General features: G+C 42.5%; 1 protein-coding gene across 1 annotated transcript in view; it reads right to left on the bottom strand.

Annotated features, from left to right (window-relative positions):
• Nucleotides 1-4,109: 4,109 nt before the first annotated feature.
• Nucleotides 4,110-18,649, bottom strand: part of LOC137326851 (uncharacterized) — a 64,934-nt gene continuing 50,394 nt past the window's right edge. Inside the window, exons 11-16 of the mRNA XM_067992230.1 lie at nt 16,334-16,381; nt 14,991-15,166; nt 12,531-12,694; nt 10,126-10,261; nt 9,262-9,419; nt 4,110-4,948 (exon numbers count right to left, since the gene is read on the bottom strand). Coding sequence (XP_067848331.1) covers nt 4,676-4,948; nt 9,262-9,419; nt 10,126-10,261; nt 12,531-12,694; nt 14,991-15,166; nt 16,334-16,381 — 955 coding nt within the window. The 3' untranslated portion in view covers nt 4,110-4,675. The remainder of the gene's footprint in view (nt 4,949-9,261; nt 9,420-10,125; nt 10,262-12,530; nt 12,695-14,990; nt 15,167-16,333; nt 16,382-18,649) is intronic.

The following is an 18,649-nucleotide window of genomic DNA, read 5'->3' as shown; positions in this document are numbered from 1 at the left end:
TGGGCCATCAGCAGCAGCAGAATTGTATTTCACCACAATCTGTAACCTCATGGCTCAGCATATTCCTCACCCCACCATTACCAACAAGCCAGGGGATCAACCCTGGTTAAATGAGTGAAGAGCATGCCAGGAGCAGCACCAGGCGTACCTAAAAATGAGGTGCCAACCTGGTGAAGCTACAACACAGAACTACATGCATGCTAAAGAGCGGAAGCAACATGCTATAGACAGAGCTAAGCGATTCCGTACCCAACAGATCAGATCAAAGCTCTGCAGTCCTGCCACATCCAGTCGTGAATGGTGGTGGACAATTAAACAATTAACAGGAGGAGGAGGCTTTGTGAACATCCCCATCCTGAATGATGGCAGAGGCCAGCACGTGAGTGCAAAAGACAAGGCTGAAGCGTTTGCAACCGTCTTCAGCCAGAAGTGCCGAGTGGATGATCCATCTTGGCCTCCTCCCGACATCCCACCATCACAGAAGCCAGCCTTCAGCCAATTCGATTCACTCCACGTGATATCAACAAACGGCTAAGTGCACTGGATACAGCAGTGGCCATGGACCCGGATAACATCCTGGCCGTAGTACTGCAGAACTAGCTGCGCCTCTAGCCAAGCTGTTCCAGTACAGCTACAACACTGGCATCTACCAATGTGGAAAATTGCCCAGGTATGTCCTGTCCACAAAAAGCAGGACAAATCCAATCCGGCCAATTACCGCCCCATCAGTCTACTCTCAATCATCAGCAAAGTGATGGGAAGGTGTCATTGACAGTGCTATCAAGTGGCACTTACTCACCAATAACCTGCTCACTGGTCCTGGCGGAACCCAAACTGAGCATCACTCGGCTCCAGACCTCGTTACAGCCTTGGTCCAAACATGGACAAAAGAGCTGAATTCCAGAGGTAAGGTGAGAGAGACTGCCCTTTTACATCAAGGCAGCATTTGACCGAGTGTGGCACCAAAGACCCCGAGTAAAATTGAAGTCAACGGGAATCAGGGGGAAAACTATCCAGTGGCTGGAGTTATACCCAGCACAAAAGGAAGATGGTAGTGGTTGTTGGAGGCCAATCATCCCAGCCCCAGGACATTGCTGCAGGAGTTCCTCAGGGCAGTGTCCTAGGCCCAACCATCTTCAGCTGCTTCATCAATAAACTTCCCTCCATCATAAGGTAAGAAATGGGGATGTTCGCTGATGCTTGCACAGTGTTCAATTCCATTTGCAACCCCTCAGACAATGAAGACCTGGACAACATCCAGGCTTGGGCTGATAAGTGGCAAGTAACATTCGCACCAGACAAGTGCCAGGCAAAGACCATCTCCAACAAGAGAGTCCAACCACCTCCCCATGACATTCAACGGCATTACCATCGCCGAATCCCCCACCATCCTGGGGGGTCACCATTGACCAGAAACTTAACTGGACCAGCCACATAAATAATGTGGCTACAAGAGCAGATCAGAGGCCAGGGATTCTGTGGCGAGTGACTCCCCTCCTGTCTTCCCAAAGCCTTTCCACCATCTACAAGGCACAAGTCAGGAGTGTGATGGAATACTCTCCACTTGCCTGGATGAGTGCAGCTCCAACACTCAAGAAGCTCAACACCATCCAGGACAAAGCATCCCACTTGATTGGCACTCCATCCACCACCTGAAACATTCACTCCCTTCACCACTGGCACACCATGGCTGCAGTGTGTACCATCCACAGGATGCATTGCAGCAACTCGCCAACGCTTCTTCGACAGAATCTTCCAAACCTGCGATCTCTACCCCTAGAAGGACAAGGGCAGCAGGCACATGGGACCACCACCACCTGCACGTTCCCCTCCAAGTCACACAACATCCCGACTTGGAAATATATTGCCATTCCTTCATCGTTGCTGGGTCAAAATCCTGGAACACTCTACCTAACAGCACTATGGGAGAACCTTCACCACACGGACTGTAGCGGTTCATGAAGGCAACTCACCACCACCTTCTCAAGGGCAATTAGGGATGGGCAATAAATGCTGGCCTTGCCAGCAATGCCCACATCCCATGAACGAATAAAAAAAATGCCCCCTGCTCATTGACCCCTCTAAGCAAAATAGGTCCTTCCTATCCACTTTATCTAGTCCAGTCATAATTTTATATACCTCAATTAAATCTCCCCTCAGCCTCCTTTGTTCCAAAAACAACTCCAGCCTATCCAACCATTTCTCATAGCTAAAATTCTCCAGCCCTGGCAACATTCTCGTAAATCTCCTCTGTACCCTCTCTAGTGCAATCTCATCTTTCCTGTAATGTGGTGAACAGAACTGTATTCAGTACTCAAGCTGTGGCCTAACCAACGTTTTATACAGTTTGAGCATAACCTCCCTGCTCTTACATTTTATGCCTTGACCAACAAAGAAAAAGATCCCGATTGCATTTTAACCACCTTATCGACCTGAAGTGCTACATTCTGGGATCTGTGGACATGCACTCCAAAGTCCCTTTGTTCCTCTACAGCTCTCAGTATCCTTCCATTTATTGTGAAGTCTCTTGCCTTGTTTGCCCTCCCCAAATGCATTACGTCATACTTTTCTGGAGTGAATTCCATTTGCCATTTTTCTGCCCACCTGACCAGTCCATTGATACGTTCCTGCAGTCTACGGCTTTCCTCCTCACTATCAACCACGTGCCCAAGTTTTGTATCATCTCTAAACTTCTTGATCAAGCCCCCCACATCCAAGTCAAAATCATTTATACCACAAAAAGCAAGGGACTTAGTACTGAGCCTTGCAGGGTCCCCACTGGAAACAGCCTTCCAGTCGCAAAAACACCCGTCAATCATTACCCTTTGTTTCCAGCCTCAGCCAATTTTGGATCCAACTAGCCACTTTACCTTGGATCCCATGGGCTTTTATTTTTTTTTGACTAGTCTGCCACATGGGACCTTGTCAAAAGCCATGTAGACTACATCAAATACGTTACCCTCATCAACCCTCCTTGTTACCTGCTCAAAAAATTTAATCTAGTTAGTTGGACACTACATTCCCTTAACAAATCCATGCCGACAGTCCTTGATTAACCCGTGCCTTTGTAAATGACTTAAGTAAAAAAAGGTTTATTTAGTGATAATTAAGTAAATGAAAACAATAAAGAATACAGTTTAATATTTAGAGATTATTATAGATTGTACCCATTTCTTACATTTATTTCAGCAGCTTTTCTTCCTACTGCTCTCTACGGTATAAAATACAAAATATTTTTACAAATTCAGTGCAAAACAACAAAGCCAAATGTGGCAAATGAAGGAAGAAAACTCAGTACAAGGCAGAGAAAAACAAAACAATATTCTGCATTCTTACATCCACTTAATCCAGGAGTGGCAGTGAGGATGATATAAAATGGTCAGGAATGCTGAAGAGAAAGCCCTTGCATGGAGATATAGTACACTTGGTACCATTAGATCTGAACCCTAATTGTGTTTCCACACAGATCAGTAGTATGGAATAACACTTGACTAATTATAAACTGAGTCTGGAGAACTGTTTATCCCTTGGGAAAAAAAACTCAGGTGGGGAAGAGAGATGAATCTCAAATGTTTAAATCCACATGTAATCTGAAAATCAGTAGCTTGTGACTGCAACTGCATAGTGGAAGTTCGATAGATCACCTTGAACTCCCTATGAAAGGAAACTCTTGATCCACTGCACTGGAGCATGCACTAATGACTGCTTACAATCCCTAACAACACAATTCAATTGTTTGTTTTAAAACTTTTTAAGTGTAATTTTCTCTTTCAAAGTCTCCCCAAACCATGGACAATACACCTGTGATGAGATGAGGAGGGCTATTGCTATATGGGTGGAGCTCTGATCTTGCCCTCACTCCTTCCAGCAGGTATTTAAGTACAGTACTCACTAGCAGGAACAAGGCTGATTGTTTCCTTCCCTAACTCAGGCACAAGGAAGCCTACTGTAACATTTCATTGGTAATCTGGCTGAAGTAAGTTCACACAACAGTAACCAGGCACTGAACCTACAATTCTTCCACTCCCTATGGATCAATACCACACCATGCAGTTAGCAACTGAGGGAGTCAGAATTATTTCCTTATGGATTCCATTAACAATGCCAAATTAAGGGACGTACACTTTTATTTAAAAAAATCTTAATTACATTAACACTGGACATCTAGTACAGTTACATTAATATATCTTGGCATTGCTGTTTGAAAGCATCTTGCAACTTTGCTCATGTGCTCTACCGACACTATCAGCATTGTCACTAGGATTTCAGTTAAGTACAATGGTGGCTGTGTGAAATCTTCATTAGATTTTTGCATCTTGTCTACTTGAACTGTGAAACAGATCCAGTTGTACAATTATAGATTTTGTCCTTCCAAACTTGATTTATATCTAGAGTGGGCATTTCAGTCTGTATAACACTAGGGTGAAGTAGTAGTGGTTACAGGTCTGTCAGTGCGTGGTAGAAGCAATAAGTTACGATGAACTAATAGCACCTAAAACAAATGCATTACATATTAAAAATGTTTGGGCACCAAAACACTAAATAAGCCTGGTAACAATTCTCTCTCTCTCACACACAAACACACCCGGCATACTTGCATATGGCAGCTTCAGCAATGCAAAAAGAAGTTGGGACTCAGTGGAAAAACTTCAGTTTTATCACAAAAGTACATAATCTATGTATGTAAATCTAGTTCTGTTAACATTCTTTCCTCTGATTCTTCAATACCACCACTCCTGGAGCTTTCTTCATTAGAAAATTGTCCAGAATCTGTACTGGTTCCACCACTTTGATCATATTGCTCACACTCAGTACTTGGTGCAGAGGAACCAGAATAGGAACTCCAGCTTTCTGTTTCAGAAATGACTTTGATCTGGTCACAGCACTCCTCGGCATCTTCCGATGCCAGCACAAGGAAAGGAGCATTCTGGGAAGATTCACTGAAATACTGCGAATAAAACAAAGGGGAGAGGGTGGTAAATAGAATTGTATATCTGGCTATAATATTTTATACAGAGCTAAGATCATGTCTTTTATTTTAAATAAGGAAAGGATTTGCATTTATATAGCACCTTTCACAACCTCAGGACATCCCAAAGTGCTTTACAGCCAATGTAGTACATTTTGAAGTGTGGTCACTATTATAATGTAGGAAAACGTGGCAGCCAATTTGCACAGAGTAAGGTCCCACAAACAGCAATGAGATACACAACCAAATCATCTATTTTAATGATGCTGGTTGAGGGATATACACAGGACAATGGGAAAACACCCCTGCTCTTGTGTGAATAGTACCTTGGGATCTTTTATGTCCACCTGAGAGGGCAGACGGTGCCTCGGTTTAAAGTCTTGTATGCAAGACGGCACCTCCAACAGTGCAGTTGTCCCTCAGTACTGCACTGAAGTGTCAGCCTAGATTATGTGCTCAAGTCTCAGGTGTGGGGAGCAGAAGAGGTACTTGAGGGCTAAAAATTGATAAAGAGGAGTTACTAGAAAGGCTAGCTGTACTTAAAAGTAGATAAGTCACCAGGTCCGGATGGGATGCATCCTAGGTTGCTGAGGGAAGTGAGGGTGGAAATTGTGGAGGTACTGGCCATAATCTTCCAATCATCCTTAGATACGGGGGTGGTGTCAGAGGATTGGAGAATTGCAAATGTTACACACTTGTTCAAAAAAGGGTGCAAGGATAAACCCAGTGACTACAAGCCAGTTCAGCCTCGGTGGTGGGGAAACTTTTAGAAACGATAATCTGGGTCAAAATGAACAGTTACTTGGACAAGTGCAGATTAATTAAGGAAAGCCAGCATGGATTTGTTAAAGGCAAATTGTGTTGAACTAACTTGATTGAGTTTTTTGATGAGGGCAATGTGGTGTATATGAACTTCCAAAAGGTGTTTGATAAAGTGCTACATAATAGGCTTATCAGCAAAGTTGAAGCCCATGGAATAAAAGGGGCAGTGGCAGTATGGATACAAAACTGGCTAAGTGACAGGAAACAGAGAGCAGTGAACGGTTGTTTTTCAGACTGGAGGAAGGTATACAGTGGTGTTTCCCAGGGGTCAGTACTAGGACCACTGCTTTTCTTGATATACAGGGCACAATTTCAAAATTTGCAGATGACACAAAACTTGGAAGTGCAATAAACAGTGAGGATAGAAATAGACTTCAAGAGGACAGAGACAGGCTGGTGGAATGGACGGACACGTGGCAGATGAAATTTAATGCAGAGAAGTGCAAAGTCATACATTTTGGTAGGAAGAATGAGGAGAATATATAAACTGAGTACAATTCTAAAGGGGGTGTAGGAACAGAGATACTTGGGGGTATAAGTTAAGAAAACAGTAAAAAAAAAGCATTCGGGATCCTGGGCTTTATAAATAAAGGCATAGAGTACAAAAGCAAGGAAGTTACGCTCCAGCTTTACCAAACACTGGTTTGGCTGCAACTGGAGTGTTGTGTCCAATTCTGGGCACCGCACTTTAGGAAGGACGTGAAGGCCTTAGAGAGGGTGCAGAAAAGATGTACTAGAATGGTTCCAGGGATGGTGGACTTCAGTTACATGGATAAGACTGGAGAAGCTGGGGTTGACCTCTTTAGAGCAAAAAAGGTTGAGGGGAGATTTGATAGAGGTGTTCAAAATCATGAGGGGTCTAGACAGAGAGAAGCTGTTCCCATTGGCGGAAGGGTCAAGAACCAGAGGACACAGATTTAAGGTGATTGGCAAAAGAACCAAAGGCGACATGAGGAAAATCTTTCTTTTAAAAAAAACGCAGCGAGTGGTTATGATCTGAGGGGCTGGTGGAAACAGATTCAATTGGGGTTTTCAAAAGGGAATTGGATAAGTACTTGAAGGGAAAAAATTTTCAGGGCTACAGGGAAAGGGCGGGGGAGTTGGACTAGCTGGATTGCTCTTGCAGAGAGGCGGCACGGGCTCGACGGGCCGAATGGCCTCCTTCTGTGCTGTAACCATTCTATAATTCTACGATAACCCACAACCTTTTGATTCAGAGACGAGTGCTACCACTAAACCAAAACTGACACCTTACAAGAATTCCACCCGTGGTGACCTACCTTTCTTCTTTCACCCCTTTCTGCTCATTAGGTGGGACCAAGTTACGGATCAGATGTTGGGAGGGCAACCGGCACTCAGACCCCTGATTATTTTACAACTTTATCTTTGGAACCACATTGGCAAACAGCTAGGAGGGAGACTTGTCAAAATAGATGGGCAATATTTTAAAAGCACCAAACTCTTGGAGTTGGTGACAAAATAATAATCTATTGCTAGCCAGAGAATTTTTTTATTTTCTACTTTTAAATAAAAATCTTTTGTACACCATCTTTCTAATCTTTTCACTATGCTTCTTAGCAAATTTACTTGAAGATATTCTTCACCTCCTTGAAAGCCTGACAGTGCAGCTACAACACTGGCATCCACCCGACAATGTGGAAAATTGCCCAGGTATGTCCTGTCCACAAAAAGCAGGACAAATCCAATCCGGCCAATTACCGCCCCATCAGTCTACTCTCAATCATCAGCAAAGTGATGGAAGGTGTCGTCGACAGTGCTATCAAGCGGCACTTGCTCACCAATGCTCAGTTTGGGTTCCACCAGATCCACTCGGCACCAGACCTCATTACAGCCTTGGTCCAAACATGGACAAAAGAGCTGAATTCCAGAGGTGAGGTGAGAGTGACTGCCCTTGACATCAAGGCAGCATTTGACCGAGTGTGGCACCAAGGAGCCCTAGTAAAATTGAAGTCAATGGGAATCAGGGGGAAAACTCTCCAGTGGCTGGAGTCATACCTAGCACAAAGGAAGATGGTAGTGGTTGTTCGAGGCCAATCATCTGAGCCCCAGGGCATTGCTGCAGGAGTTCCTCAGGGCAGTGTCCTAGGCCCAACCATCTTCAGCTGCTTCATCAATGACCTTCCCTCCAATTTCCTTAATTACAATAAGGTTAGAAATGGGGATGTTCGCTGATGATTGCACAGTGTTCAGTTCCATTCGCAACCCCTCAGATAATGAAGCAGTCCGAGCTCGCATGCAGGCAACATCCAGGCTTTGGCTCATAAGTGGCAAGTAACATTCGTGCCAGACAAGTTCCAGGCAATGACCATCTCCAACAAGAGAGGGTCTAACCACCTCCCCATGGACATTCAACGGCATTACCATCGCTGAATCCCGCACCATCAACATCCTGGGGGTCACCATTGACCAGCCATATAAATACTGTGGCTACAAGAGCAGGTAAGAGGCTGGGTACTCTGCGGTGAGTGACTCCCCAAAGCCTTTCCACCATCTACAAGGCACAAGTCAGGAGTGTGATGGAATACCCTCCACTTGACTGAATGAGTGCAGCCCCAACAATAATCAAGCTCGACACCATCCAAGATAAAGCAGCCCGCTTGATTGGCACCCCATCCACCACCCTAAACATTCACTTCCTTCACCATCGGCGCACTGTGGCTGCAGTGTGCACCATCCACAGGATGCACTGCAGAACTCGCCAAGGCTTCTTCGACAGCACCTCCCAAACCCGCGACCTCTACCACCTAGAAGGACAAGAGCAGCAGGCACATGGGAACAACACCACCTGCACGTTCCCCTCCAAGTCACACACCATCCCGACTTGGAAATATATCGCCGTTCCTTCATCGTCGCTGGGTCAAAATCCTGGAACGCCCTTCCTAACAGCACTGTGGGAGAACCTTCACCACACGGACTGCAGCGGTTCAAGGCGGCGGCTCACCCCCACCTTCTCAAGGGCAACTACTGATGGGCAATAAATGCCAGCCTCGCCAACGATGCCCACATCCCATGAACAAATAAAAAAAAGTAAACCTCCAACTATAAATTCCAAATGTTGGGCTTTCTACAATCTGACAATAAATCCCCTACTGAAATCATAATGCCCATAAGACTTAATATCTTGAATGTACACATTTAAATGACAAGTTACGTGGCCACTTCTCATCTCAAGATAGAAGTCAACACACTAAACAAGGCCAGAGTTTACTCAGCAAGGACAAAAAAGGTCCTCCTCAAAACTCAGCAATTGGTAACTTTAGCATGTGAATAACATGCCATATTCACGAATCCAAAAAAAAGTACATTTACTGTAGTTTGCATAAACCTGTATTAAATTTCTAAACATTTTATACAATGAATTCTACTATTTCCTCACCTCCCCTTTAAAAACATTTTAAGCTGAAAAAAAAATCAAAATTTGAAGTCCAGATGTAAAACAAGAAACCTACCGTTTGTATATGTTCTGGCAAAGTGTGTGGGGGAAAGAAGGCATACTTTATGCATCTGTACATGTGATGTATACAGAAGGAGCATCCCACTACCACAACAAAAACAACTGCTAGTGAAATGAGGAAGGCGACACCAATCTGCCACAGCAGAATAGTACCTAAAGAAAATTAGAAACATGATCAGTTTTACCTTTTCACTTGCTTATGGCATGAGAACAATTTTACAGTAATAAGTGATACAAACTAATATGATTTTATTATAAAACTGCTGTTGGATGGATAATTCATCACCACAGATTTTCCTCCAAAATGGAGGGTGGGAGAGTCTAAGCTGTAGACGTAGCGAGATTGGTGGGCAAAATAATCTGCCAGCGGGTAGCATAACTCAAGAAAGCTGAAACAGAGATCATTTTTTTCCCTCTTTCCCATTAGGTTTCTTTTTAATACTCCAGCTGACAGTCTGACCAAGACTGAATAAACCGAGTAGACTACCAATCCTGTGAAACACAAATGCTTGTGCGACCAGACCACCTTCTATTGACAGCCCACAGCACAGCTTCCCTTCAACTGGGAAGACCATATATTTTAATCAGAAGGAACATTCCACTGCCACAACAAAAGCAGTATGTTCATCCATGAACCTGGCCTGAATGGGAGCACAAACAAGTTACGCTATGAAGTTAATGTGCAAACGGAACAATGGCCTGCTCGCTCACTTGGCCAGGTAATTGGTATGTGGTGCAAATGCACGAGAGGCAAGAGAATTAAATATATCAAATGATGATTTGGGGGGGGGCGGGGGAATGTCAATTTGACAATGCTGTCTACCACTACTATTTTAAAGAGAAGTAATTAAAATCATACCATCGGTCTTTTCACATACAACTGGACTAAACTGTCCTAGTCGATTAAATGTAGTGCTGAAAGCCTGAACGCGCAGACAGTATGTGGTCCAAGGTTCGAGTTTGAGTGGCACCACTTTACCAGTGCTGTTTTTCATCTGTAATTCAAACAAGTAATAAACATTCCATTTAACACATTGCTCATTTTGCTGTAATATTTTTTTCCTATGCAAAGGATTCAGTCTAATGCAGTATTCAGGTTAAAAGCATTTGACTCTACAAAGACAATTTAAATCAATTTCATGGGTTAATGCAGTTTAGTGCAGAGTGCTTTTGGAGTGATATACTGTTGCATTCCAACCAGTCAACACTGATGCACATAGCAAGAGATGAGGGTGTACTGATTTTAAATGTCTAAAGTGAAGCATTAACAAAAATACTATATGTTCTCCTAATGGGATATGTTGTGGTCTGCTTCCTGAGACCAGAAAACAAAATCATATTAACAATCCAAAGCATTCATGGCTAGGAAAGAAAAGGGTGCTATCAAGTTTATTTCATTGAAAAAATAGAAGGGCATCTAGGCGACGATTCGCAACACTAACTATGACTTGCTGATGGATAATGTCCTTTCTGACAGCTGGAAGGTTTCTAAGTGAAATGAGTTTGCACTATCTCAATCCAGTCCATAGCAATGTTTTCAATGACTAATGAGGAGGAAAGCAGTCTGAGTAAAATTATTGTATGAAAATATGTAAAACAGAAACCAAGTTTTCCACCAAAAACTATAAAATGACAGGAATTTGGGAATTATAAAGTGAATACTAACAATTTCCTCAAGATTATATGAGATTAAACCTCAAGAGTGTCAGCAGGCTATTTGACTGTACAAGACAACACTGCCAAGTCCAATCATATCAACACAAACATGCTTTTCAACAGAGCTGGAAGCAAGCAGTCTTGGTGGAAATTAAGTGGTCTTGAAAGCATTTTTATGATATTTATCAATTAATGCGGATAAGTTAAGTGCCATGCACGTCAAGTTAGGAAACTCCAGGTATGTGTATACCATGCAGGGATACCTATTAAAGGTAACGGATCAAGTAATAGATCTGGGGGTAATAGTTGATTGCTCTTTATAGGTACCCAAGCAGTGTGAGGTGGCTGGAGGGAAAGCAAAGTGTGATTAGTTTATATTGCTGGGAACAGCAATAGCAAAGGTATTATACTTAAGCTATATAAGGTTCTAGTATGTTGGAACTTGGGACTACTGTGTCCAGATTTGGTCCCTGCACATCGTGAAGGACATTGAGTTTCCAGTGAGGTTGTACAGGAGGTCTACCAGGATGATTCAAATCTCTTACTTGCATGGATAGGCTCCAAAAAGTTAGGGTTATTTACTTAAAGGTATTTAATTGAAGGTTTAAAAAAAAACGATGGGATTGAAGAGTCAGGTTAGATAGGTTAAACATGATGAAAGGTCATCAACCTGAAATGTTAGCATCTGTGGAGAGAAAGAGTTGATTGTCTCCAGCATTTTCTGTTGTTATTTTAGGTTAAACATCCTCATTTCTTACTGTTCATTATCTTTTTCTATTTTCACAATGAACCCAACTATGTTATAGTCACTAATTCCTAATTGTTCTCCTCCACTCATCCTTCCCATTTTATTTCCCAGAATTAAATCAAGCTATATTTCTCTGTTTGGACTAGAAACACACTGATGTAGGAAGCAGTCTCTATCTCTCTCTCTCTATATATATATATATATATATATATATACACACACACACCCACACACACACGTCCATTTTAGGATTGCTAAAATCAACTAATATTATTAACCCTGTTGTAAATTGCTAGTTAGCTGTAATTGTAGTAAGTTACAGGCAACCAAGGTCTCCTGGAGCTTGTTTAATTGTCTTAGGGAATCAGCGAGGAATTTTCCAGAGTTTGTGGTAAATTAGCCTCTCAGGAGAAAGCATTGCTGGGGTTTTGCAAAGTTGTACTGTCAACTGGATGGGACAGGCTTGATGGGCCCCAACTGTCTTACCCTTGTTTAAAATCAATTAAACATTTTTCCTGATGGAGTCTGATAGTTCTACTTATTTTTAACACCATCAAATTCACTTAGCTCAGTATCATTCCAGATGGCAAACACAAACTATTCTTCCGTAGCTGTTCCAGGATAATGACTGGCTGAACCTTCCCTGCTTCCCCCAATTAAAACAAATCTAACAAGAGCACATCCTACATTTCAAGCACTACTAAATACATATTTAAACATTTAATATAAAGAAAGTTTGTTTGTGCTCTATAGCACCATAACCTAGTAATGGGTGGGAAAGAGAGAAACTTGAACTATTAATTTTTCTTTTGTGAGGTTAACATGTTATATATAATGCAACTCTACTTCACAGAACATACATTTCTAGTTTCATAAGAATCATTTTTCCAGAAAGATATCCTGTATACAATGTCTTCATAAAACTTCAGTATGGATTCGTTATTTTCCATTTGGGGGTTGTAAATGTGGACATTAAGCAAATCTCCTTTTGATTTTACATGTACCGATGGAGGACCAATTTCATCTGTAATTTAAAGAAAAAAATATTACAATTCAACAATCAAATGCAGAATTACAATAAATTAGTACACATAAAACAGGTAAATAAAAAATTAACATTTCAGAAAACATGAACAATTCAGCTATTCTATAAAGTTGAATCTCATTACAAAACTATTACAAGCCTATTTACAATCTGATCCTGACTAATTATCCATTTTAGTCAGGAGTTCAAAACTCTGGACCCACCCACAATTACAATTACTTTACAGGTTTCCATGAGTTTGCAATGAGGTTATACCATTTCATTTTATACAACTTGTATCAAAAAGTGGCTTTGGGGAACATGTGACGCAATGGGCTAGACCTCTAGTGCAGAGAACCTTTACGTCTGGGACTGGGATCCTACCTAAGTCAGACAGAGGGGATGAAAATCTTGACTTCTTTTTTTGCTCAGCCAGATGTCTAACATGCCTCATCATGTGTAACAGTCTCCAAACTAAACTACCACTTGCACGTTCTTTTATCCGTCCAGTAGCTATCATTCATCATCAGATCACCGGAGAAGACATTTGACTTCAACATAGTGAAAGTATTACACATGACAGCTTAACCGGAACATCCACTTTAGATATTCTAGCCATCCAAGTCCAATACTGTACATCAAGCTTCAACTCCTAACCTAAGTCCGCAGGTGAGGGGCTTTGATGGAGATATGTCCACCGTGAAGCCGACTCAACTAGGAGGCTGAGTGACACATGGTGTAGGACAGGACCCTCCAGCCAGTCTGATGGCTTCAAGGGTTCCGATGTGAAATAAGTTTGAACAATCTCAACCAGTTCCTGGTAATCATGGACCCTAAGTACTCCTAATTTGGCAATCTCACTCAGTCAGGTCACATCACAGAATGGATAGTGCAGCAAATGGAAAAATATCATACTGTTGCAGTAGCTTGAGGGGCTGAAGCAGAGTAGAGGGAGATTTTCTTTGCATCTAATCATACTACATCTGGGCTGAGAGTACATAGTACAGACACATGTCTGTATGCATGCAGCAAGACCTGGACAACTTCCAGGCTTGGGCTGATAAGTGGCAAGTAATATTCGTGCCAGACAATGACCATCTCCAATAAGAGAGGGTCGAACCACCTCCCCATGACATTCAATGGCATTACCATCGCCGAATCCCCCACCATCAACATCATGGGGGTCACCATTGACCAGAAACTTAACTGGACCAGCCATATAAATACTGTGGCTACAAGAGCAGGTCAGAGGCTGGGTATTCTGCAGCGAGTGACTCACCTCCTGACTCCCCAAAGCCTTTCCACCATCTACAAGGCACAAGTCAAGAGTGTGATGGAATACTCTCCACTTGCCTGGATGAGTGCAGCTCCAACAACACTCAAGAAGCTCGACACCATCCAGGACAAAGCAGCCCGCTTGATTGGCACCCCATCCACCACCCTAAACATTCACTCCCTTCACCACCGCGCACTGTGGCTGAGTGTATACCATCCACAGGATGCACTGCAGAAACTCGCCAAGGCTTCTTCGACAGCACCTCCTAAACCCGCGACCTCTACCACCTAGAAGGACAAGAGCAGCAGGCACATGGGAACAACACCACCTGCACGTTCCCCTCCAAGTCACACACCATCCCGACTTGGAAATATATCGCCGTTCCTTCATCGTCGCTGGGTCAAAACCCTGGAATTCCCTACCTAACAGCACTTGGGAGAACCTTCACCACACGGACTGCAGCGGTTCAAGAAGGCAGTTCACCGCCACCTTCTCAAGGGCAATTAGGGATGGGCAATAAATGCTGGCCTCGCCAGTGACACCCACATCCCATGAACGAATAAAAAAAAAATCCCATTGTCAAAAAATTAGCATCCCTCAACCTTGACTAGCACAAAATTCATTAAAAAAAAGCAGCAAACAGCAAACCAATACAGCAGCACTGGACCCTCTTATCACAAGCTAACAAACCAGAAATTGAATAATTCACTTATGTGCTCAGCTTAAGTGTACAGCCCTGAAGCATATAAAAGTATACCTTACATGAGTACATTATACTGCAAAATACAGTATATAGACTATATTTTTTGATCTTGAAACATCTTTGCTTAAGTATCACAAAAGACTTTTTTAGTGTTGAGGCAGAAAAACTTGCCATATACAGAATATACATATAATGTAGGATCCTAGGGGACAGATTTGCACCCCATCAGTCTTGGCTCTGCTTGAACGCAGATCCTAGAGATGAAAAGCCACTGTGGACCCAAACACTTTGAATTTTATCTTTAAAACTTTTCTCACTCTGCTTGAAGGGAGTAAATGGTTTTGATTTCAACCAGGCTGATTTTTGACTCCCTCGCTGTGCTCGTACACGCAGGATATATTTCCCAAGAAAGAGAATGTCTTTTGAAGTGAAATCGCACTCTGTACGGCTGATGCTTTGACATCCCTTCACATCTTTCCAGACTCCAATGGCACTATGAAGAAACAAGCAACAATTCTGTAAATGATAAACTTGACTTCATTTAGTAGACAAAGGCTGGCTTTCTTCTCTGGCCAGTTGAAGAAAAATTAGATAAGTGCTGCTTTAGTCGATAACACACCACACAGCCATGCCACTATTACAAACTAACAAGAGGATCGCGTGGCATTGCTCACAGTGAACCTGAATACAGGTGCTGGTCAGGAGCTGAGCCAGAATAAGTGAGCCACAAAGATGAGGTGGAACAGGATAGGCCTGGGGAACACTCAGGTGGGGCAGAGTGAGATAGGTAACATGCTTACATATCGGAGCAATCGGATTGGTTTGTTTTATGGTTATTGTTTATTATTGTTAAAAAGTGGGAGATAAAAATAAAATTATTTTCGCTCTAAGTGTAACATTACCACAATTTGTTCAAAACTGGCACTTGGAGTAGACTGCTGCTCAGCTATTTAAAGTACTGGTAAGTAGCAACATTGAATAGTTGGGAACAGCTGATCGGTAAACTATATAAACATCCTATACTGATCAAACTTCAAAAATACTGAAGATGAGCAATATTTTGATCCTGTTAGCTGATTTCAAAATTGAAGCTTTTACATAGTTGACCAACCAGCTGTTTAATTGCCCATCTGCTCTGCTCAGCCATTCAACAACGATGCTCTTCCACTTTAAAGAACTGAGCAGCACCACACTCAGTACCAGTTTGTCATCATTGGAGTCTGCTGCCGCAAAATGGCAGCTGTCTTTAGCAGTGTAATCGTCTGGAGCCACATGACAGAGGCTGATCCCCCAGGATCCAAACTAAAGCAGCAGCATAACAGCTGCTTTATTGGCGGAGACTTGTCTTGTGTATACAGATCTATCAGCTCTGAACCAGCACATCAGCTATGCAGCAAATATGTATGAATTGCAATAGGAGAAAAGTTAAATTAAGATGATTAGTAGGTCTATGCAAAAAGAGGTGTCAGCAATAGGAGAAATTCAAACCTGATTAGCATAACCAATTTGTACTGATTAGTACAAATAATAGAAAAAGCAGGCTTCATGCAATTTACTTTTGGAAATTGTGATTTGAGTACTATAATCCACATCATCATCAAAGGCGGATTTTACTGTGATGATTAAGTTTGTGTTATCCTCACAAAGTTTTGATACTTACACACTGTTCATTGTGTGGTTTACCTGTTGTGCCTCCAAGGAGGGCAGGCTGGTAGGAACAGAGGACATAAGTTTAAATTAGTTGAAAATACATTTTTAAAATATTAGGAAAATCTTTTTTATACAAAGGATGGTCAACGCATAGAGTAAACTGACAGGCAGGTTCATAGATATTAAAATATATCAGAGGAATTAAAATGCACCTGGATGCTAGCCTGGGAGAGTTACAGCAATAAACAGACCACCTTTTGTGGGCCAATTGGTCTTTTCTCATCCTATATTATTCTTGTGTACCAAATGTCCAGAGCAGCAGTGAAGAGCTGCTGAGAGTAGTTAGCACTGGACCTGCCTAGCCCCATCTCTTGCCAAAATAGCATGAGGATTGATTATAGGGCTGGGTGGCAGGAACAGTAGTGCAGAGTTAACAATAGCTGGCTAAATTGGGAGGAAAATGAAAATACCATAATTGCCTCCAACTCCCATACGATCACTGCCCGTGAGCAAAAGGCGATGGCGCTGAACAGATCCTTCGGTGGGGACACCAGGGGGAAAAAGGAGCAAGAAGAAAGTAACTTCTTATAATATCCCCACCCAACTCAGAAAGGGGAAAGTTTAGTGATGAGAAACCAGGGACTGGAGCTCGATACCCCAGTTCTTCACATCTTCATCTGCTTCAAACTGTCTGACCATTGGCTGTGTGATGAGATGTCAGTTCTCACTGGGTTGGGTGGAGGAAAATGTTTCTTCAACGTAAATCAGAGTTTCCCCTGGGGTTTTTCTTGCTGCCAGATTCTGCTGCGTCTTAGACTCTGACCTACTGACATTGCCATTTTGGTTTTACAATTTTGAGGCAAAGCCAAAGATAGATTTCTGGTCCTGGAGCGCTAAGATGAACACTAATGAGGAGGAAGACAGGTGGTCAGCATGGTAAATTGATGGTGATAAGTTTAACAGAAAAAAAGTGCTCTTTTTGCATGGATCCTTGTAACTAAGGAAAAAGAACAAACCTTACATGAACTGAAATAGTTTACAGCATCAGCAACCTGACTTAGAATCATAGAGTGGTTACAGCACAGTGGGCCATTCGGCCCATCAAGCCCATGCCAGCTCTTTGTAAGAGCAAAGCAATCCAGTTAGTCCCATTCCCTCACTCTTCCTCCATAGCCCTGCAACTTTTTTCCCTTCAAGTATTTATCCAATTTCTTTTTAAAAGCCATGATTGAATTCGCTTCCGCCACCCTTTCAGGCAGCACATTCCAGATCATCATTACTCGCTGCATAAAAAAGCTTTTCCTCGCCATTGGTTCTTTTGCCAATAACCTTAAATCTGTGTCCTCTGGTTCTCGACCCTTCCGTCAATAGGAATAGTTTCTCTTTATTTACTTTATCGAAACCCTTCATGATTTTGAACACTTATCAAATCGCCTCAACCTTCTCTGATCTAAGGAGAACAACCCCAGCCTCTCCAGTGTATCTACGTAACTGAAGTCCCTCATCCCTGGATCCAATCTAGCAAATCTTTTTTGCACCCTCTCTAAGGCCTTCACATCCTTCCTAAAGTGCGGTGCCCAGAATTGGACACAATACTCCAGTTGTGGCCGTATCAGTGTTTTATAAAGGTTCATCATCACTTCCTTGCTTTTGTACTCTCTGCCTCTATTTATAAAACCCAGGATCCCAAACAAACATACGAATTAAGAGCAGGAGTAGGCCATTCGGCCCCTCGAGCCTGCTCTGCCATTTGATAAGATTACGGCTGATCTGATTGTGACCTCAACCCTACTTTCTACCTACTCTATCTACAAAAACTTTTGACTCCCTTGTTAATCTATCCAACTCAGCCTTAAAAATATTGAATGATCCTGCCTCCACCGCTCTCTGGGGAAGGGAGTTCCACAGACTTACGACCCTCAGAGAAAATTTCTCCTCATCTCCATCTTAAATGGGAGACCCTTTATTTTTAAACTGTGGCCCCTAGTTCTAGTCTCTCCCACAAGGGGAAACATCCTCTCAGCATCTACCCCTTCTCGTCCCCTCAGGATCTTATATGTTTCAATAAGATCATCTCTCATTCTTCTAAACTCCAGTGTATACAGGCCCAACTTGTCTAACCTTTCCTCATAAGATAACCCCCCTCATCCCGTATGCTTTTTTGACTGCTTTCTCAACCTGTCCTGCCACCGTCAAAGATTTGTGAAAATATTCCCGAGATCTCTCTGTTCCTGCACCCCCTTTAGAATTGTACCATTTAGTTTATATTGCCTCTCCTCATTCTTCCTGCCAAAATGTATCACTTTGCACGTGTCTGCGTTAAATT

The sequence above is a fragment of the Heptranchias perlo genome, chromosome 11 (genome assembly GCF_035084215.1).
Source record: "Heptranchias perlo isolate sHepPer1 chromosome 11, sHepPer1.hap1, whole genome shotgun sequence".
Taxonomy (NCBI): domain Eukaryota; kingdom Metazoa; phylum Chordata; class Chondrichthyes; order Hexanchiformes; family Hexanchidae; genus Heptranchias; species Heptranchias perlo.
The sequence above is the reverse complement of the archived record's forward strand: the minus strand, read 5'-3'. Positions and strand labels throughout refer to the sequence as shown.